The sequence below is a fragment of the Prionailurus bengalensis genome, chromosome C1 (genome assembly GCF_016509475.1).
Source record: "Prionailurus bengalensis isolate Pbe53 chromosome C1, Fcat_Pben_1.1_paternal_pri, whole genome shotgun sequence".
Lineage (NCBI taxonomy): Eukaryota > Metazoa > Chordata > Mammalia > Carnivora > Felidae > Prionailurus > Prionailurus bengalensis.
The window spans coordinates 4,487,024-4,509,379 of NC_057345.1; the positions used below are offsets into that span (position 1 = coordinate 4,487,024).

The following is a 22,356-nucleotide window of genomic DNA, read 5'->3' on the forward strand; positions in this document are numbered from 1 at the left end:
TAGAACTTTAGGACAATATTACTTTGAACAATGTAGCCCTTTCAAAGCTAAGGAGTCATGGGTAGAACAATTCAACTCTTCCTTGTCCTGGGTTGGGAAAGAGTGAGCAGGAGTCTTTAAGCCTCTGAAGTGGGTTCAGTATATGCTTTCCTGTGTCAAATCCAGTAACTTCCAGTTTAAGGAAGCAAGTCCTGCCACTCTTTTTTTTAAAAAAAATTATTTATTATTATTTCTTTTGAATTTATACCCAAGTTAGTTAGATACAGTGCAATAATAATTTCAGGAGTAGAATCCAGTGATTCATTCCCTACGTAGAACACCCAGTGTTCATCCCAAGAAGTGTCTTCCCTAATGCTCCTTGCCCATTTAGCCCATCCTCCCTCCCACAACCCCTCCAGCAGGCCTCAGTTTGTTCACTATATTTGTCTTTTATGGTTTGCCCCCTTCCCTGGTGTTATATTTTTTGCTTCCCTTCCCTTATGTTCATCTGTTTTGTATCTTACATTCCACATATGAGTGAAGTCATGTATTTGCCTTTGACTAATTTCGCTTAGCATAGTACATTCTAGTTCTATCCACATTGTTGCAAATGGCAAGATTCCATTCTTTTTGATTGCTGAGTAATACTTCATTGTGTGTATACACACACACACACACACACACACACACACACATATACATACATACCATAACTGCTTTACCCATTCATCTGTCAATGGACATTTGGGCTCTTTCCATACATTGCCTATTGTTGACAGTGCTGCTATAAACATTGGGGTGCATGTGACCCTTCAAAACAGCACACCTGTATCCTTTAGATAAATAACAGTAGTGCAGTTGCTGGGTCGTAGGGTAGTTCTATTTTTAATTTTTTGAGGAACCTCCATATTGTTTTTTTTAAATTTTTTTTTAATGTTTATTTATTTTTGAGACAGAGAGAGACAGAGCATGAACGGGGGAGGGGCAAAGAGAGAGGGAGACACAGAATTAGAAGCAGGCTCCAGGCTCTGAGCCATCAGCCCAGAGCCCGACGCGGGGCTTGAACTCACAGACCGCGAGATGGTGACCTGAGTTGAAGTCGGAGGCCCAACCGACTGAGCCACCCAGGCGCCCCCCTCCATATTGTTTTTCAGAGTGGCTGCACCAGTTTGCATTCCCACCAGCGGAGCAAAAGAGATCCTCTTTCTCCACATCCTCCCCAACATCTGTTGTTGCCTTAGTTGTTAATTTTAGCCATTCTGACTGGTGTGAGGTGGTATCTCATTGTGGTTTTGATTTGTCTTTCTGTGATGATGAGTGATATTGAGCATCTTTTCATGTGTCCGTTAGCCATTTGAATGTCTTCTTCCGGAAAAGAGTCTATTCATGTCTTTTGCCCATTTCTTCACTGTATGATTTTTTGGGTGTTGAGTTTGATAAGTTCTTTATAGCTTTTGGATACTAATCCTTTATCTGATATGTCCTTTGAAAATATCTTCTCCCATTCTGTTGGTTGCCTTTTAGTTTTGCTGATTGTTTCCTTCACCGTGTGGAAGCTTTTAATTTTGATGAGGTCCCAGTAGTTCATTTTTGCTTTTGTTTCCCTTGCCTCTGGAGACGTGTTGAGTAAGAAGTTGCTGTGGCCGAGGTCAAAGAGGTTTTTGCCTGCTTTCTCCTCTAGGATTTTGATGGCTTCCTGTCTTACATTTAGGTGTTTCATCCATTTTGAGTTTATTTTTATGCATGGTGTAAGAAAGTGGTCCAGTTTCAATCTTCTGCATGTCTCTGTCCAGGTTTCCCAACACTATTTGCTGAGGAGACTGTCTTTATTTCATTGGCTATTCTTCTCCTGCTTTGTTAAAGATTAGTTGGCCATATGTTTGTGGGTCCATTTCTGGGTTCTCTATTCAATTCCACTGATCTAAGTGTCTGTTTTTGTGCCAGTACCATACTGTCTTGATGATTACAACTTTGTACTACACCCTGAAGTCTGGAATTGTGATGCCTCCAGCTTTGGTTTTCTTTTTCAAGTTTTCTTTGGCTATTCGGGGTCTTTTCTGGTTCCATACAAGTTTTAGGATTGTTTGTTGTGGCTCTATGAAGACTCCTGGTGTTATTTTGATAGGGATTGCATTGAATATGTAGATTGCTTTGGGTGTGTTGACATTTTGACAATATTTGTTCTTCCTATCCATGAGCATGGAATATTTTTCCATTTTTTAGTGCCTTCTTCAATTTCTTTCATAAGCTTTCTATAGTTTTCAGTGTATAGATTTTCCTCCTCTTTGGTTGGGTTTATTCCTAGGTATTTTATGGTTTTTGGTGCAATTGTAAATGGGATCGATTCCTTGATTTCTCTTTCTGCTGCTTCATTATTGGTGTATAGAAATGCAACCAATTTCTGTGCATTGATTTTATATCCTGAGACTTTGATGAATTTATGGATCTGTTCTAGCAGCTTTTCGGTGGACTCTTTTGGGTTTTCCATATAGAGTATCATGTTGTCTGCAAAGAGTGAAAGTTTGACTTCCTGCTTGCCAATTTGGATGTCTTTTATTTCTTTTTGTTGTCTGATTCCTGAGGCTAGGACTTCCAATACTATGTTCAAGTCCTGGCACTCTTATCTTCATCACCTGTCACGATACACAATCACTGTAATTATGCTGACCAGGAAAGAACACTCTTTTAGAATGATTTTTGAGATGAGAAAGCGATCATTTAATATTCCCCTTATTTACCTATGTTCATCTGTTCCTGGACAGTAGAATTCTTTCCTTGAAGAACATTGGGGCCAAAATGGGCAAGGATTCATAGGGTAGGGTGTCCAGCATTTCTCCCGACTCCTCTCCTTTATAAATGGGCTCATTTAGCCACTTTCTAAGTGGCTTCCCAGACTGGAAATGCCCACCTCTTGGTAACCTCTCAAGCAAAGACAAACACCAGCTGTTATGGACTGAATATTTTTGTCCCTCCCCACCCCCCAGTTTGTATGTTGGAGCCTGCCAGTCATGTGATGGTATTAAGATGTGGGGCTATGGGGAGATGATGAGTATTGGATGAAGCTATGAAGGTGGGGCCCCATGATGGCATTAGTGCCCTTTTAAGAGTCATGAGGGGACTTGCTTCCCCTCTCTGGTTTCCATAGTGGGAGGAGGCACCCTGATCTCAGACCTCTAATCTGTGGGAAATCAATTTCAGTTGTTACAAGCCACTGTTCCTGGTCCCTTGTTACAGCAGCCTGAACTCACCTAGACGACAGCACAGCCAACCAGCCACAGCCTACCCCCAACATCTCATCCTCTGGGCCAGCCGTTCTCAAACCCATTGATCTCGGATCTCTTTACACTCTGAAAAATTATTAAGGACCCCAAAGAGCTTTCTGTCTGTGTTATGTTTATTTATCACGTATATACTCTACAGCAATTAAAAAAAAAATGTATGAGCTCATCAAAAAAAAATAAACCATTACATGCTAACATACATATTTTTTAGTAACTAAGTTTTCCAAAATGAAAAAGTTAGTGATAAGAGCAGCATTGTTTTATGGTTCTGCAAATCTCTTTAATATGTCACTTAATAAGAGACAACTAGATTCTCCTAGCTGCTTCTGCCCTCAGTCTGTTTTGACGTCATGTATTATGTGACTTCTGGAAAACTCCACCGTACATGCGTAAGAGACTGACGTAGTATTGTTAGGAAGACGGTTTTGACCTTGTCGACCCACAGAAAGAGTCCCAAGGATCCCGTCACTTCCCCAAGGTTTCCAGGTTGCACTTTGAAAACTGCCATTTCTGCCCGAGTCTAAGAAGCTTCCCCACAGGTGCTTTCTGCTATGACAGCCTTGCTTATTTCAAGTTCTGGTGACATTCATGACCTCCGTGTCGTCCCCACTGCAGCTTGACTTGTGACCTGTTGTTTGTGTTTGTTAGCCCCTGCTAGGCTGCGAGACCTGTGGAGGGAGACGCTCAACTTTATTCACCTTTACATCCTCAGAACCTAACAGTGTCTGGCCTCCATTAGGCACTGGATAAAATCCTGTTTTAATTTCAATACATGTTTCAATTATAAAAGCTGTATAGTTAGGACCATGTTATAGATAACAGAGACAATTAAAAAACAACCCCATTCCTCATCACCTGAATGTTATTTCTTTAGTGTATTTTGTATTAACCTTTTTACAAAATCCAGTTTTTTTGTTTTTTTGTTTTAAACTAGAAACACATCATATGATAAATGAACAGTTTCCCCCTCACCTAGCAATGGGTAAACTATTCTGAGGTCTGTGACTACCATAATGCTCCATTGTGTGGATATAAAACAATGTACTTACTAAATACCCAACATTATTAGCATGTTTAGGATGCTTCCAAGTTTTTGTTGTAATAAATACAGTGATCCTATGAAGAATACCTTCACACATATAGCTTTTTTTGGCATTTAGTGTTATTTCCTTAGAATAGATTCCCAGAAGTATGATTACTGGGTCAACAGATGCAGACGTTTTTTATGGCTTTTAATACGTACAGTAAAATTGCTTTTCAAAAGGGTTATACTAATTTTCAATGCCACCAGCACTTTTAAGGACGTTTCACTACTCAAATTGTCAACATAGGTACTATTAAGAATGCCGATCGATAAAATATTGCACCCTAGTTGTTAAATTTTTGCATTTTTTTTGAGGTTCATAAAATTAAGGTTTGTTGAAGAACGAGTGTCTAATACAAAGCATTCTTTTGGGACATCTTTATTCCTGGCAAACTTAAATTTTTACTTGTGAACACCACAAGAACGCATGTTATGCTTGGCACAGAATTCACTTTGGCAGTCAAATCCGAACATCAAAATTCTCGAACGAGGACCTTTCGCTGATTCTGCTAGTCGTCTTCAACGGTAGGAAGGGGGAAAAAACCTAACATCTGAGGAATGAAATGTTCCCACTGCAAGCCACGCAAGATCCACACAGAGGGGTTGGAGCTCTGCTTTCCGTTCAACTTTTCTTCCTTTTTCTCTTAAACTTGGAGGGCTCAGCCCTTTCTTTGTTTCCGGTATCACCTGCCCACGTGCGCCACTGCCGATTTCCCTGGGAGGGGGCACTCCGGACCCCGCCACCCACGGTGGCGCCGGTCCCCCGCGTGCGCACAGCCCTCCGGAGCGGCCGCGGCGGCGCGCGTGTCCCCCGCGGGGTGCTCCTGACCTGTTTCCAGGCTGGCCTCCCACCCCGCACGCAGCGCGGGCGCTGGAACATTCGCTGCGAAGAACCACGACCCTACACCCAGGACCGAAGGAAACTTGGCCTGCCTCGCCCTCCGGGCGGGCGCGCCGCGGCGTAGCGCTCCTCCAAGGTTTCCTTCGGCGGCCTCATCCTGGGACAGGCAGTTATGAGTCATCGGCTCTGTGGGTCACATGGCCAACGTGACCAAAATAAAGTTTCAGTATTTTAAGCCGCCAGAAAGGGGGACAACGGAGCGCACCGGGGGTGGGGAACGAAAAGCGGGCACCGGCGGGCACGGGCGGACCGGGCACCCGCGCGAGGGGCCGCGGCTGCGCGGGCGCCCGGGCGTGGGGCGGGGGGGGGGGGGGGAGGGGCGGAGCGCCGGGGGGGGAGGGGAAGGGGCGGGGTTTGGCGGGAGGCGCGCCCCTCCCCCACGGCCGGCAGCGACGCCCGGGCTCCCGGGCCGACCGGGCTCCGGAGCGCGGCGCCAGGCCGACCCCGGCCCCGAGGCCCCGGGCCGCGGTGTCCCCCGGCAGCGGCAGGCCGCGGGATTCCGGAGATCCCGCCGCGTCCTCCACTGCCACCGGGACCCCACGCGCCGGCAGCGGCTTCCCCGGGAACGTCCTTCAGCCCCGGGAGCACGCGGGAAAAGCCCCAGCGCGCCAATGAGAGAGCGCCTTCCTCCTGACGGTCACGCTCGGGGGCGGGGCTTCCCTTCGCCGCTCCCGAGTTCCGGGAACCCCCTTTGATTGGTCTGGACGGCCTGGGAAACACTGTAGTAACGCCCAATCAAAGCGCCACGTCTCGGCCTCGAGGAAATATTCGGTGTCGGCCGGGTCCTGACTGGGCAGTTCTTTCCGACTCTGACCACTGGGAAGCTTTGTTTAGGTCCGGAAGGCGGGCTTTCCTGGGAGTGGGTGGGGAGGGGGCGTTGATTCTTGACCAATCCTTTCATTCCGTTGGGTGGTGACCAGCCAATGGGCCGGGCGGATAGGACGCTCCTCCCGGAGAGTAGTGAGACCCCTGGTGCGGGGCGATTGGTGGCGGGCACTATGAGTGGCAGCCGCGCGGCCCAACGGGCGCAGTGCGTGGGCCGCGGGGCGGGGCCAGGGCGGGTGCGCGGCGGCGGCGGGGTGGCTGGGCCGGCGGCGGCGGCGGTACGAGGCGCGCGCTCGGGGTCCCGGTCGCGAGGAGGAGGAGGATGTGGCGCGCGGAGGGGAAATGGCTGCCGAAAACAAGCCGGAAGGTAAGAGCCGGCGCGTGAGGGGCCGGGGGTGGCGCGGCGGGCGGCGGGACCCGGCCCCGCCGGACATCCCGGGCATCGGCGGCGCCGGGCGGGAGCGCGGGGGCGCGGCGGCGGCGGGCGGGCGGGCGCCCCGGGCCGGGGAGGGGGCGGCGGGTGGGGGGGCGGAGCGCGGCCGGGTCCTGAGGTGACTCGCCGGGCGGCGGAGCGCGGCGCCGCACACCCCCACCCGGGGGCGGGCTGGGGCCGGAGGGGCGGGGGGCCGGCGGGCGGGGGCCGGGCCCAGCGAGGAGGAGGAGCCGGCGGAGGGAGGGCCGGCGCCTCCCCCACCCGGACCGGGCATCCCCGCCGCTCCCGGGCCCGCGGCGCGGCCCCCCGCCCCCCGCGCCGGGCCCGGTGGGGGCCGCGGGGCGGAAAGTTTATCCGCCTCGGGCCCCCTCCGGCCCCGCGCCCCGCTGCCCCGGGCCGGTCCCTGTCGGGGGCACGGTCGGCGCTCAGCCCCGCCGCCCCTGGCTCTCGGGCGGCAGGGCCAGGCGGACTCCGTCCAGCATCACCCTCGAGCCCCGTGGGCGCCTCCCAGAGCCGGCGGGGGTCCCCGTGCTTCTCCCCGCCAGGGGGACCCCCTCCTGCTGAGCGTCCCCGGGCCGAAGGGCCTCGTGTGACCCCTCCCCCTTCCCTTCCTGGGAAGGGGGCCTGCGCAGCATCCCCGCCCCTAGCAGTCGTTCCCATCCTACTCCTGCCCTTGCACCCCTCGCAGCCAGGAGGGTGGGGTCTCCGTTTCTATGGCAAGTGAGGATCTCCATACTCCTTGCCCTTTACCTTCTGTGACCCTGATCCTTCTTTGGCAGAGGGGTCTGTCTCAACCTCTCATCTTCTCTGGAAGCTTTTGGGGCCTCTGCACACCGTCTAGTGACCCTTTTGCCAGGACAAGGGGACTCGGGCTCCCCATGTTCTTCTTCCCTCCTCACCCAGTGGGTAGTGGGGGCCTGTGCAGCTCTGAAGTCATTTCTAAATAGGAAAGCAGATACTTCTTACAGATTATGCATACTCTCTGCTCACTTTCCTGGTTTAGGGTGAGCTCATTTCCTGAATACCCTTTGAGTTGCCCTCTTTTTCTTAGGGGAGAAACTGGACGTTCCAGAGCTCCTTTCCCCATTTGGCTGTCTCCCCTAGCGTGTTCTCTCTCCTCAGAGTTTCTTGTGTGGGTGTTGGTGGGGGCCCGGGATCAGATGTAGGGCAGGGCTTCCATTGTGCCTGGAACCCGAGTAAGAAGGGGTCACGGTGATTACTCCTCTGTGTCTGAGCAGAACCAGGTCTGTTTTTGCTTCCGGCCTACTCTTGCCTCCTAGGCGGGGGCAGCGCTCACCAGTTGACACCACCCCACCCGCAACATGGTCACGTGCCCTTGTGTTTTGGCGGTCCCGTTACTGTCTTCTGTGCAGTAAGAACCTGACTTTGTGCATTCTACGTTCAAGAGTTTTTGAACCTTCCCTGGAAATAAACTTCCCATTTCTTTTTTAGGAGAGCCCATATCCTTGCGGCTTCGGTTTCCCCGTCAGCCATATTTAGTGAGCCTGTTACCTTGACTTTTTCTGATTTTTCTTAAATTGTATTCATGTTGGCTGGGTAAGAAGAAGCCATATGCCTTTCCATCTAGAAAAGGGAGTGTAGACACTCATGTCGCCCACGTGCCATTCGGGAAGGGGTTGCTAGTGTGCTTCTTGTTGTACTAGAACCTTCCTTTGGCCTCGTGTTGTCTCTCATGGGATCTGAACATTTTTTTTTTTTTTGATAGTGTAGCCTTCAGGTGAAGGGGAAATTTGGATGCTTTCTATTTTTTTACTGCTCTGGTTCTCTTTTGGCGAAAAACATGATGCCATGCATTTGTTTATACGTACACACATGTACGTATGCATTCAGACAAAGTCACATCTGCTACGTGTACGCGGTAAGTTGGAAGGGTTAGATGGCTAGCTGTGCGTTCTGCGTGTAGGTGGGGACCTTGATGTGTACAGATAGGGACATACGTTACTGTTGTCGGTAACTCTCTAACCTTAGAGGAATCAGAAAACTCACTGATAAATGGCCAGTTCTTACCACTCTTTCATCTGTCATTTGTACTGTATGGAGTAAGCAGAGTGGCATCCTGAGCATTCACCAAGTCCCTGAGTGCATGAAGTGTAGAGTGCTTGCTGATGCACACTGAAACTTAGGCATTCTGAATTTAGGGGTAGTAACCTCTGCCTGATTCTTCGTAGGGTGAAAGGTTCTCATCTTGATCTCTTCACTGCTGTGTAGGGGACAGAGATTTCGTGTATTTGGGGCATTGAGAGGAGGGGGTGAGAATATGTGTTTCTGTGACAGAACTAGGAATGAGCAGCCGTAAATATGTCGCTGTTTTATTTTGGCCATTTAAATAATTGAGAGAGCTTGTGCACATTAGGAAAAGGTACCTTTGGGAAGGCCGGTGACACTTCATCATCGGGTGGGAGGGACTGTTGTCCATGTTTGTCCTGAGTATCACAGTCTGCCCATTTGGCTCTGGGGCAGGGCGATGGTGGAGCCGCCTCTGGGGCCCCCAGTCCCTTCCCTCCCTGAGCTGGGAATGGCTGCTGGCTGCTGTCACTCAGCAGCAAAGTCTCACTTTTTGACAGGCTTAGTGTGGAGCCTGATCCTCCCCAACAAGCTCTGTCAGACTCTGAGCATTTGGACCTTTAAGCGTTTTTCTCGCAAGGACACTCTCCCTGCCCGGGTTACTGAGGAAGGAGGCAGGGTGATCTGGAAGATTGGGCCAGCGCTAGGCTTTGACTTCGAGACTTTGCCCTTCAGGTCACATGGAGTTACCCGGTGGGCACAATACCCGCTGCCCCAGAGTAGCACTTTTTATCTCCATTTCTAGTTTTTTAAAAAAGTTCTCATGCTGTTGTCATTCTGTCTGTATTTATACTCAGCTTGATGGAATTGTGTATTTTTAGGGTGTGGTATTAACGAGCCTTGGAAAGCGAGAGTTGAGTGCCTGCTGTAGATGTTGGGGTGTGCCCAGGAGAGTGAGCGTTCCCATCTCACTTCCAGTGGTGGATCCCTTCCTGTCCTGCCTACCACCGACTGCCTTCCCAGGTCTCCTGCTAATCGGGGTGCTCCGTACTGTGGGCAGCGGAAGGAAAATGGTAAGGGTTGGAGGAGCACACTTGAGGTTAGCGTGTAAAGTTGGGCTCTTTGAGTTCAAATGCAGTTGTGCTCTGTGTGGCTCGTCCCCTTAGATGATGGGAAGTCCACTTTTCCCTTACTCTGCCAGTGGACAGTGTTCTCTTGCAGCTAGTCAGGCTAGACGGGTTCCCTGAAGGACTTTTCTTTCTCACATCTTCTTGTTAGAACATCCCTCTGTCCTCCCCCTCAGCGCTGCCGCCCCAGCTCTTCGGACAGGGTTGGGTGATTCATGGGACATATCTTCCCTTGTCTTCCTGAAGACTTACCTTGCTGTTAAATGTTGGGTTTCTCCATCTCCTCATTCAGTGGATTTGGAGTGCGGATGCGTGGATAGCATCCTCTGCTCAAGGTCAGATTGGTTCGGGTTTTCCTTTCCAAAAGAGTAGGGTTGCTCTTGTGTGTTCCTGGAGATGTATTCATACGTCCTGCTTACCTGTGTTTTTCCATCTTGTTAGTTTTAGGCTTTTTCTCTAAAATAGCCAATTCTTTAGTGTCAGGTGGTGTTATTTTAATTCTCTGTTTATGCTGGGTCTCGCCCATGTGCCTGGTGGGATTAGACTTTTTTTCTGATTTTGAGGGAGCCCATTTTGTAGGTTAACTTTTTTTTTTTTTTTTTTTTTTAACTCTTCCTTCATTGCTTTGGGCCATTCTTCATTTCCCATTTCCCTAGGTTCCCTAGGTTCCGGGAAATCCTCGTCGTGTGCAGTTGTACTTCTTCCTGATTTCCTTATGGAAAAAGCAACAAAAGGTGATTCTCCTGCTCTCTTTCTTTCCCCTCGTGGTTGTGTCTGTTGCCTCCTTTGTGGGACCTTTGAATTTGTCCTTTGCAGAGGAGTTGTTTTTGCATCCATGTTCCCATCACTGAGTGCGTGCATTCTGGAGACATTCACTGAGCTTCAGGGATCTGTGGGTTATGTGACTGTGCTTGAGACCTTTTAGTATGAATGACATTTCAATGAGTCTTGTGTTTATCTTTTTCTATATTCTTTCAAGGAATTCTTTTCTGGGTTTTCATTGTTTGGATTGTAGTCTTACAAAAATATACTCTGAATAGTGTACTATCCCCCAGAACTCTTACCCGCTCCCTGCAGGAGTGGGGGTGTGGGAGAGGGTGGAGGGCAGCTTTCCCTCAGACTGTGTGCAGGGTATGTGTAGAAAAAAGTAAGGTCAGTCTTCTTTTTAAATGGGTAGGCGTAACTTTTAGGTCACTTAGATACATGGTTGGTGGGAATGCTTGTTTAACGCTTGAACAGCAGCCTACCAGGTATAGTATAGAACATACTAGGTCTTGTATAGTACAGAAAATCAAATGCATCCTTTGTAGAAAGAAGGGGCAGAAAACTAATTTCCTCTTATGACTGACTGGTATCTTTCATGTCCTCAGATGGTAAGAACTGTATGAGATGCTGTTACACTTTTGCTGCCAGAACGTGTTCTATGTAAATTTAATGCTCAATCGTGGTGACCATTCTTAGGCTAGATACCTGGTATAAATTACCACTACTCTTGTTTGTTTCGTGACTTTGAAGATTTTATACTTTTTCAATAGTACTTTTATTTGTGTCTTGTCTTTATTTTTTTTTTAAATTTTTTTTTCTTCAACGTTTTTATTTATTTTTGGGATAGGGAGAGACAGAGCATGAACGGGGGAGGGGCAGAGAGAGAGGGAGACACAGAATCGGAAACAGGCTCCAGGCTCTGAGCCATCAGCCCAGAGCCTGACGCGGGGCTCGAACTCACGGACCGCGAGATCGTGACCTGGCTGAAGTCGGACGCTTAACCGACTGCGCCACCCAGGCGCCCCATGTGTCTTGTCTTTAAAAAAAATTTTTTTTAATGTTTGTTTATTTTTGAGAGAGAGAGAGAGAGAGAGAGAGAGAGAGAGAGTGGGGGAGGGGCAGAGAGAGAGGGAGACACAGAATCTGAAGCAGGCTCCAGGTTCTGAGCTGTCAGTACAGAGCCGGACGCGGGGCTCGAACCTACAAGCTGTGAGATCATGACCTGAGCTGAAGTGTGATGCCTAAACCGACTGAGCCACCCAGGTGCCCCTTTTGGGTAAATAATAGTCTCTGATTGTTTTTGGATGTAGGTTTGGTATACAGAATGATGACAGTAATAATAAAGAAGTAACCTGACATGCACTTTTTTTTTCCATTCTACATTAAATCAGATTTCCCCATTACAATGTCTGTAGAAACCAGTTCTGCTGGTATTTCACTCTTAAGAACTCTTGTTTAGGGTTGTTGTGTGTGGTTTGGCAGTGTCCTTTATTCACGTGAATATGTGACTGAAGAATTTTTGAGGTGACAGGTGATGTGTGTTTCCATTATAACAGATCATTTTCTAAAGTGTTCCGTATCTTCTAGAATCACTTATCATGCCAGTTTTTGATGTTCTAGATGACCTAAGGCCTACCTCCCTTTCCTTCCCACGTGAAGAAGTTTCCTTATTGCCCTTGCCATTGTCATAAAGAGGTATTTGCAGATCTACTGTATTTGTAGCCTTTCGGTTTTTAGTTAAGGGGGGCGCCCACCATTCCTCTCATCCTGTAGCGAGAGGCAGTATCCCTTCTGTCTCCCGAGGGACAGAGGGATAAAACGGGCTTCAGGCCACAAGGCTGGGGTGATAGTAGTATTTGTAAGTGGAGACCGAGCCCGGGTGAAACACTGTGTCCTTCTGGCGTCTGGGACTCCTCACGTAGGATTTTGGAAATTTGTTTTTGCTGCATTTAGCCAGCTTCCTTCTGTCTCTTTGGCTTGGTAATGGTAAAATTCTTTGGGCAGAGCCAACGAATATACTACGTTTGGGACCTTGTTCACAAGGAGGTGGGGTCTTGTCATGTTACTGTCATGCTAGCTATGGTCCTTGGTGTGTTTAGGGGTGAGAGTAGGGAGTGTTCTTGTGCTCTGCTTCTTTGGCCACATAACACGAATAGGGCCGCATGGTCATTCACTCTCTTTTCCAGGGTATAGTGTGTCATCTGTCGTTCTCTTTCTTCTTCTTTTCTTTTTCCTTTTCTTTTTTGCACCCCACATCAGGTTCAGGATACAGGTTGACCAGACACTATCCAACCCCCGTATTTTGTGCCGTCCTCGGATGTAGTGCCCTTCTCCTGTGATTAAGATGCGTTGCCATTCTGTCAAACGCGTGCTCGTCTTCCATTCCGTGATATTTGTCCCGTATTGGTAAGGAGAGTGTTTCCCTGTATCTATTGAGAATGGACACCAGTCCCTGATTTTTCATATGGTGGGACGAAGTAAAAGGTGGTGTTTTTTTCCCCCCATCAGTATGCTGGCTGTGTATTTCTCAGGTTGCATTGCATCTTTCTGCTTTGAGCGCCATTGCTTGTAGAAGGTCATGGGCCTCCTTGTGTAAAGATTGGTAATGCTTCCTGAGCATTTTTTAGCTCATTACCCTGGACTAAAAAAGAAATATTATGTACCCCACTGCAAAGAGAAGCCAAGTGTCAGCCACATTACTTTCCACTTAAAAAAAAAATTTTTTTTTTTTAGACGATTGTTTGTTTACTTTCAACTGATGATCGCGTCATAAGATGGAATGACCGGAGGTATTTTTTGAATAGTTCTTCTACATTCACCCCAGTATTTTGCTCCAGTAGAGTTGCATGTTCTCTTATACACGAGTCCTTTCCCCCTTTTTGGAAAAGTGCAGTCACATTTTATTTATTTATTTTTTTCCGATTTAGCCAAGCCTTTCAAGTCACATAAGGTATCCCTGCCTGAGACTTCGCAGAAAGGCTGGGGGGAGGATGCGCAGGAGTGGGGCTGTGTTCCTCACTCTGCTGTGTGCAGTGTGGTCTTGTAGTTACCAGGGGACAGAGTAACATACTTTGAAAGAGATGTTTGGATCTGAGTTCTTAATGGTTTTAAACTTCTTACTGCTTGGAGACTAATTGAGTAGCATTACTCTCACCACTAATTTTACTTCTAATGTCATCTGGAGTATCTCCCTTTACCTTCTCTGAAAAGAAAAAAAAAGTCCCCAAACAGCAATTACAACAAAACCCCAAAAGCGAACCGTGAAGGCGGGCTCTGACGGTCCCTATTCTGCAGTTCAGTCACCAGTTCGCACGTGTTGCTTAATTGATACTTTTTATGTGCACAGTATTCACTGGGGTGGACATGTGAAAAGCCTTTGGAACACATAGCATTCGGTCATCTAGCGGACCCCGCATTGTGTCTTTTCGTTTTTCCTTCTAGGTTACCACAAGGTAAGATTGTGTACTGAGTTTCTTAAAAACACTTGCAAAGTGGGTCGTTTTTCCTCCTTCATTTCTATCTAACCATTGGAGTGAAAACTGGGGTTTGCTTCTCATAAGAATAGTAAGTTACCGTGTTCCTACTTTCATGTTCAGCATCTACGAGAAAACGGGGAGTCAGCTCCCGGTAATGGCAGTGCGACTAGTCAGGACTCAGACTTTCTCTCTGTAGCCTGTACGTTATTGTGGAGGTGATTTGTATACTTTAAGCTAAATCTGGTGTCTGTAACACGTGATAAACCAGATGTTTAAGTTTATTTATCTTTTTTACAGTATGCATTTAACAAGATGTATCTGTGTTTTATTAGAATTCTACGCAGATACAACCAGACGTAGTCCTGCAACTAAAAACAAAGAGAAAAACAAAGCCTTTCTTTCTAGTTTTGAAAAACAGGTGTTATCTGTTTTCCTTCATTGGGCTTGATTGAGATTGCCAGGACGCATTTCTGAAGGTATAGTAATACGATCAAGAATTAATATTTTTGAAATTTAGATTTGGTTTTTAATCCTCGTCTGAAAAGTTATTTCTGAGGATGTACGTATACGTGCCCCATTGGTTTTCTGGGGCACTTGGATATCGAACCATTTGGAAGCCATAAAAAGAGATTGGTATGAAGTGTGAAATTATCAAGTAGAAAAAAGATGCAACAGTGAAGAAAATAGCCATTTATTATTGAAGCTAATCTAAAGTGGTGATTGGGAGTGTAAAGTCAGATATTCTGAGGAAGAACGGAATGCTGGTGAGGTTACCACGTTGAAATTGGCTCACATAGCTATTGTCTAAAGGACACTCCCAACATGGAGATGCTTGGAAGATGAAGAAGCCTATGGGATTGATTATTTTAAAATGTTAAGTGTTTCTTCTCTTTTTGAAAAGTAATTGGAATAAAATAACCCTTCTTAGTGAAGAAAATGTAAACTTTAATGGAAGTTCAGAATGAAATATTTAAAAAGTGAACATAAAAGATAAGGATTTTTTATTGCAAATCCACAAGGGGGTAGTGATGTTCTATCAAAGATATTTGTGGTGGAAATGTGAGATGATCTCTTTGAACGTTTTAGATTTACAGATAAAACCGGTATGTTTGCATTTTAACTTAATAAGATCTTCTTTTTAAAATGTTTATTGGCAAAATTGTTTATTGCTTAAATTAAAAAAAAAATCCCATTTTGGGTGAATGGCTATTTAAGCCGTATGAATGGTAAAGAAGAGACGATGTCCTTGTAGTGTTGGGCTCTGGAGCAAGGTTACCAGGGATTCTGGGGGTCGCTGATTTTCTAAGGATGCAATAATCTTAAATTTCCTGGGAAGCATTGGGCATCTAGGAACCAGTTCCTTAAGTGTCCTTCGTGAAAGGATTTTAGGAAATTGTGTCTAAACTTTACAGAAGTTTGTATCGCGGGTTGTATTTTCAGCCCTGGCAAGAGATGAAAAATGTGAACAGTCCACACCACCAGCCGCTTTTAATAGTTCTAAGTAAATCAAATTTTTTATAATCTCTTTTTTTATTAGTTTATATTACATCATTAGATAAAAGCATTTTTTTCCCCTTGCGCATAAAAACTCCAGTAGCTTGCCTGAGGTCATTGAGTCCCACCCCATTGTATTCAGAATTGCTTAAAATTAGGTGGGGTATGTGTGGCAGTGCCAGGTAGTTTTCAGGAAGAACTAAAACTGTATTATGTGCTCTTTTTTTGAACGTGATGGCATGTGGTAGGAGGAAGATTGAAGGTGGGAATAGGACTATATTCTACTTACTTAGAGATGCACTAACTGTATCTTTAAAAAATACTACTTTTAACGGTACCATGAAACAGTTCCATGGTTTAGGAGTTACGCTTGTTGGTGGCATACGCATCGTGTGTTTTTCATTTTTGGTCTAAGGAAAAGGTTAATCCAGCCTCTTCTCTTTCTCTTTTTTTTTTCCACCCTCCCGGTTCTGAGCCAGGGCCTTTTCTGTTTTATCTCCTTTACTAAATGGCTGGCGATTTACCATCCCAAAAGGTACACTGTTTCTTCACAGACTACCCTGAGCTCTGCCGGGAGCTGAACTATGACGTCAGCACTTTCATTCATGAATTTGCTCTTCTAACTCTCTTTTCTCCTTCTGTATTCCTGAACTGACTTCTGGCACAGGCACAAATCAGTTTACCATTAGTCAGCCCATAAATCAGCGATAAAAGGTAAAACAAAAGATAAGATGCTGGGGTTGTTTCGATAGAGCTGTAGTTGCTCATGCTGATTTGCATCAGTGTCGTTTGGACAGGATTTCTGGTGAAACAGATTGAAACCTAAAAACAGTCCGTTTGATTACTTCATGATTTTGCGGACTGAGCGGTGTTGCACGCATATCGACGCCACGGCTTTGCTCCTCCGTGAAGTTCAGAGCCCTCTGCTGCAGTTCCTTTGTCATAAAGTCGCATTTTGGTTGCAGTTTGACTAAAGTGGAGGAGCTCCTGTAAATTTGGAGAGGTGAGGCCTGGATATTAGGTTATGTTCCACACAAATTGCTTTTGGAATGCTTTTGGATTTCTTTCTTTTTTGGGGGGGCGGGGCATTGTGTTGGCCTTGAAATATTTTCAATAACTGTTGCTTGAGACTTCTGTTTTCAGTAGGTGGTAGTTAACTGTCCTGTAAGGAGCGTGCTGCCCCCCCACTTGCTGCTACCTGTGTCTGAGCAGGTTTTCTGTCCCCCCCCCCCACCCGCCCCTCAGCTGGATGGCGCAGGCCCCTCCAGTGTCCTCTCTGTAGCCCTGAACACCCGTTTCTCCTGCAGGGAGGTCACTGCAGGGAGGTCACCGCTTGTAATTTAGTACTGCGTGAGAGCAGTTCTGGAAGAAATCTTATTTGGAGTTTTCCTCTGCAGGGCCGAGTTTGAGGCTGAGCCTCCGGCGTGTGGCATCTTTCAAGCCTCCTGTAGTTGATGAATGGTGAGCTTTAAAAAAGTTCATTTTCTCTGCTTTCTTGGGGGTGTGTTGACTTCCTAGATATTTAATTGCCAAGAAACATTTAGAGATAAAGTGTGTTATATTTAGAAATCATTTTAGCGCAGCTACAATTTATGGTGAGAGTAGACGATTCGAACTGCAGCCATTTTGATTGATAGCCAGTGTTGCTCCTGAGATGACTTTTTAAACCTCCTGGCAACTCGGAGAGACCGTCTCCTCCCGTCCTGAGTGAAACGAGAGCTTCGCGTTCCTCTCGTTCCCCAGAGAAGCGTGTGGTCTCTCGCTTCGCTTTGCCCTCCAACTGGGTGCTCTGTGAACAAAAATAAGAGCAAGTAGATGTGAATAAGCGTTGGAAGATGACTTAAGTGATGTTTGTTATTTTCTCTGAGAACTAGGTCGTTTTAAAATTGTTTAAACGTAACTTCTAGGAAGGAACCTAATCGTAAATACTACCGAAGAAAGGAATATTTAGTGGTGGAGGGTCTCTGAACATTTGCTCACTTTCAGAACTGTGTTCCACTTCAGATTTATGAAGAGTTACGGGTTTTGATCTCGGATTGCAAAACATTGGGAAGACTTGCTGTGGTTTTGTCATCTGACCCAAACAGTGTAATATTCGTCCTCTGGTCTCGAAGGCTTAGGTTTCCTACGTGGCTTTTAGCACAAGCCCACTGTGACCCCCTGCTCCTGCTCCTCTCTCTTAGAGCCAGGAACCTGGCAGGTAGGACCCAAGGACTCCAGCTAGCGGTGTATTTGCTGCCGTCCTTGCTGCCATGTCTGTGCCACGTGCTAGAAGCCTCTTCCCTGGGCCTCTGCAGCCTTCTCTTCTTACCAGATTCTTCTTCATCACTCTTGGTTCTGGCCCACTTCCCGTCCTGCTTTCCCTCGACTTTGGGTCTTGTGTACTGAGTTAGCTGGTGATAATTTTGAGATGATTCATGTGTTGGGTAAAGGGTTGTCCTAGTGATGATCTCTGAAGTTCCTTCGCATCCTCACTTAGGATGGACAGAAAGTGAAATTGAATGTATGGAATATGTTTTATGGCTCCTTTGCTGGTTTGCAGCTCTTCTGTGTAACTTCATCTCTTCTTTTTGAGGTACTTGCTCCAGGTCAAGAATTAGTATTTTTGGCTCAAGCTGTGCAGGAGGAGTTTGAACTATAGTTACTGATGTCCTTCTTCCGGGTGTACGAAGAGAACTTAATTTTTTAGGTCTAACACCTGTCATGAGTATTTACTTTAAAAGATGTAAAACATTATTAAAGTTGTTAAAGATGCGCAGCACAGAGATGTTCCCTATGCCACATTTCAGCTCTTTATTCTGATGTGGAGGAGAGCTCCCAGTGGTGGAGAAATAGACTGACATATCGTACGAGTACAGATGAAGATGTGGCTGCTAACCTCAGACTTTTTGTGTTTAAGGTAGTCTTACTTATATTCATTTAGTTGTGTTTTCTGGAGTTGGTTGATACAACGTTTGTGAGTATGTATAGATTGCTAGTAGTTCAGTAAATAGGACTCTTCCTATTAAGAAACTCATGGATTTGGGGTGCCTGGGTGGCTCAGTCAGTTAAGTGTCTGACTCTTGATTTCGGCTCGGGTTATGATCTCACAGTTCATGAGATTGAGCCCCACGTTGGGCTCTGCACTGACAGCACAGAGCCTGCTTGGGATTCTCTGTCTCCTTCTCTCTTTGCTTCTCCGCCCACTTATACTCTATCTCTCTCTCACAAAATAAATAAACATTAAGCAAAAAACCTCGTGGATTGGGGAGTTAGTTTCACTAACTGATCACGTAGGATCTTCTCTTGGGCATGCTCCCCCATATGCTACAGATACGGCATTTGGAGAGGCCTTGAATGTAATTTGTATTTTAAACTTTTTTTCATATTCAAAGGTACTGAGGGGAACGTTCAAGTTTCTGGTCTTCTTGTCAACATTCTTTGCCCTATCCTTTATGTCTCTGCTGTTAAGAAATGTGCTGGTCGGATCATTTGCTTTGACAGAGTTTCTGATGGAGGTTTCTTCCTGATTTAATTTTATCGATAGATGCCATTGTGCTTAAAGAGAAAGCTAATCATGAGCCGAAGGTGGTGCGTGGGCACCCAACATTTTTGAAGTACTTGTTTTTCTTCCTAGGGGTCCTCCAGAAATTGACCATAGATTGCTTGGCCAGATTCAAGGTCCAGAGATTTATTCCAGGCATCCTGGGAGGCAAGGCACATCAGTCTTTCTCCACTGAATCTGATTATTCTACATGTGACCCATTGCCGCCTGTCCAGGTGTCTTCTGATGCAAATCTGGTGATAGTGGCAACCTTTCTAACTGGCTGAGTATCCTTGACAGCTGTTATCTATCCTGTCCAGGTATTTTTAGTCTCTAGCCTCTGTGGCCACGTCTAGAGGAACCGAGGATGAATTTAGTTGCTCTGGGGCTGCTCCAAGCTGTTGGATGTTCTCAGCTACCTGCCTCACCAGCCTGCTCAGTACCACCTCAGTGAGGTTCTTTGCCCTTAGCATTTGATGAAGGAGCATAAACAGAAATCACCTGTTTAATAAGAATGGAAAATTCCTGATTTTCAGGATGCTTTTCAAAATAAACAATAGCGGGACGCTTGGGTGGCTCCGCCGGTTAAGAGTGTGACTCTTGATTTCGGCTCAGGTTATGATCTCCTGGTTGGTGAGGTCGAGCCCCATGTTGGGCTCCGCACTGACAGTGATTGGGATTCTCTGTCTCCCTTGCCCTGTGCTCCTCCCCTCTGCGTGTGCATGCGCACGCTTTCTCTCTCAAAATAAATAAACTTGAAAACACCCAGACAGGGGTGCCTGGGTGGCTCAGTCGGTTGAATGGCTGACTTTGGCTCAGGTCATAATCTCACAGTTTGTGAGTTCGAGCCTTTGTGAGTTCGAGCCCCGTGGTGGGCTCTGTTGTCAGTACAGAGCCCACTTCGGATCCTCCGTCTGCCCTTCTGCTCCTCCCCTCTTGTGCTTCCTCTCTCTCTCTCTCTCTCTCTCAAAAATAAATAAGAAACATTAAAAAAAAAAAAAACCCAAAATAAAAACAAACAATGGTGAGTGATGACGTCGTACAACAATGAATGTGCTTAACGCCCCATATCGTATACTCAAAGTCATTTGGTAAATTTTGTGTTCTGTATATTTTACCACACACTCCAGATGGATTCAAAACCTAATGGAAAGAGTAGTTATAAGGTCTTAAACAATAAATATTTGACAATATTTTTATTACCCCAAGGTGAGAGATTGTGCCTTAAATAGTGTGTCAAAATCTCTCGCACGCAAACATGCACCATAAATAAATGATGGTAGTCAGGCCCTGAGGTTTATTTCTATAAGAAAGTAGATGCTATGACACTTGAGGTCGGGGAGAGTAACAGGCCCTACTTTAGTTAGAGCAGTTTTTAAAAAGTAAAAAAAAATTTTTTTTAATGTTTGTTTATTTTTTTTTTTAATTTTTTTTTTCAACATTTATTTATTTTTTGGGGGACAGAGAGAGACAGAGCATGAACGGGGGAGGGGCAGAGAGAGAGGGAGACACAGAATCAGAAACAGGCTCCAGGCTCCGAGCCATCAGCCCAGAGCCTGACGCGGGGCTCGAACTCACGGACCACGAGATCGTGACCTGGCTGAAGTCGGACGCTTAACCGACTGCGCCACCCAGGCGCCCCAATGTTTGTTTATTTTTGACAGCACGCGAGAGAGACAGCATGAGTGGGGGAGGGTCAGAGAGAGGGAGACACAGAATCAGAAGCAGGCTCCAGGCTCTGAGCTGTCAGCTCAGAGCCCGACGCGGGGCTCGAACTCACGGACTGCGAGACCATGACCTGAGCCGAAGTCGGACGCTCGACTGACTGAGCCACCCAGGCGCCCCTTAGTTAGAGCGGTTTTGATGGCAAGGGACACAAGCCATTCAGGTTGGTTCGGTGACGGTGGTTTATGTATAAGAAGAGCTAGAAGCACTCTCCAGCCTCCCAGGACACACTGAAGTGCAGCTAGACGGTCTGGGAACTGCACCTGGAGACTCTGAGGTAGTAGACTTTTCTTCTAGAGACGCCTTGGGCTGAGCCGGGGTCTCTTCTGTGACACCACATGTCCCAGCTCTGTTGTTACCTGTGTTTCTCCTTGCAGATGAGATTTCTTTACTTCTGTGTGGCTTCCTCGTTCCACCGTAGCCTGCCACGGCCCCCGGCGTGGCTCCTGTATATCCTCGCTCTGGTCCCGGTGCTCGCCATTGAATGGCTCTGGCCCCGAAGGCTCGTATTTGGAATACTCCAGACAATTGGACTGACTGCTCTCGGCCAGGTGTTCATCCTGGTCTAGTCGACAGCGAAGGAGGTTTGGTTACGGTCCATGGACCTGCTGACCGTTCAGAGGGGTCAGAGGGAATCGTGTGAGAAGGGTTCGGTAGCGTGGGGTCTTGGCATCTTATACTCTGCCTCCGATAGTGCGAGAGAAGGATTGACTCCACCGTGGACTTACGTTCGGTTGCTCTAGGGAGTAAACTGCAGAGGAAGTGTTCACTGTAGCTACAGGTAGGAGGCCAGGTGTCCTTGGCTGGCCAGCCTAGGTGTGCACAGAGGAAGTCAGCAGTGTGAATGAGTGACTGCCCCAGGGCTTGTGCTCTGAGCGTTGGTGATGCAGGCAGGACACGCTGGAACGAGATGGTCTCTGCAGTGTTTGCCGTGTGTGGTTTTCAGGTAGAATAAGGCAGTTTGGGGATGCCATTGGCATCTGAGGTTTTCCACAGTTAGGATACTTGGGTGGGTTTCCTTAATTTTCTTGTTGCTGTGGAACTTGGTAAGTTGGAAACACACATCCTAAGTAAGAAGAGGTGGTGTGCGGTGAAGAAAACAGCAAATAGCCTCTGTTGAAGTGCATGTGGCCACGGGTAGGCACGCTTGTTTGGCTTTTCCTTGGTATGTCCTTCTTGCCTCTACTCTGGTTTTTCTTGATTTTACAGGGTAGGCAGGTGGAGGTAGGTGAAAGGCCAGTAGATTGGGGGTACTGTGTAAAGGGCTGATCGTCTGCACAATGAATTTTCTGAATACACAGCACTTTAGTGATTGATGTTTTGTAGTGGTGACCCTCGAGCATATGGAGAAAAGCAACATTTAGTGTGTTCTGCTTAACAAGAGAGTAAAGAATATAACATTTTAAAGAAACACAACCAACCATCAAAGTGGTTTTTAGGAGTTAAAGCGATTAGATACATTAGATACGTTTCTTTTGTAGTAACAGCTTTATTGAGATGTAATTCATATACCATAAAATTCAGCTTTTAAAATATACAATTCAGTGGTTTTTATTATATTCACACAGTTGTGCAACTCTCACTACTGTCTAATTCCAGAATGTCTTCCTCACTCCCAAAAGAAACCCCTACCCGTTAGTAGCCACTCTGTGTTCCTCCCTCCTCCCAGCTCTAGGCCATCAGTAATCTACTTTATGTATTTGCCTTTTCTGGACATT

General features: G+C 46.6%; 1 protein-coding gene across 1 annotated transcript in view; it reads left to right on the forward strand.

Annotated features, from left to right (window-relative positions):
* The first annotated feature begins 6,323 nt into the window (after positions 1–6,323).
* The window catches only part of CAMTA1 (calmodulin binding transcription activator 1), an 857,550-nt gene continuing 841,517 nt past the window's right edge, over positions 6,324–22,356 (forward strand). The window contains exon 1 of the mRNA XM_043573691.1: positions 6,324–6,437. Coding sequence (XP_043429626.1) covers positions 6,393–6,437 — 45 coding nt within the window. The 5' untranslated portion in view covers positions 6,324–6,392. The remainder of the gene's footprint in view (positions 6,438–22,356) is intronic.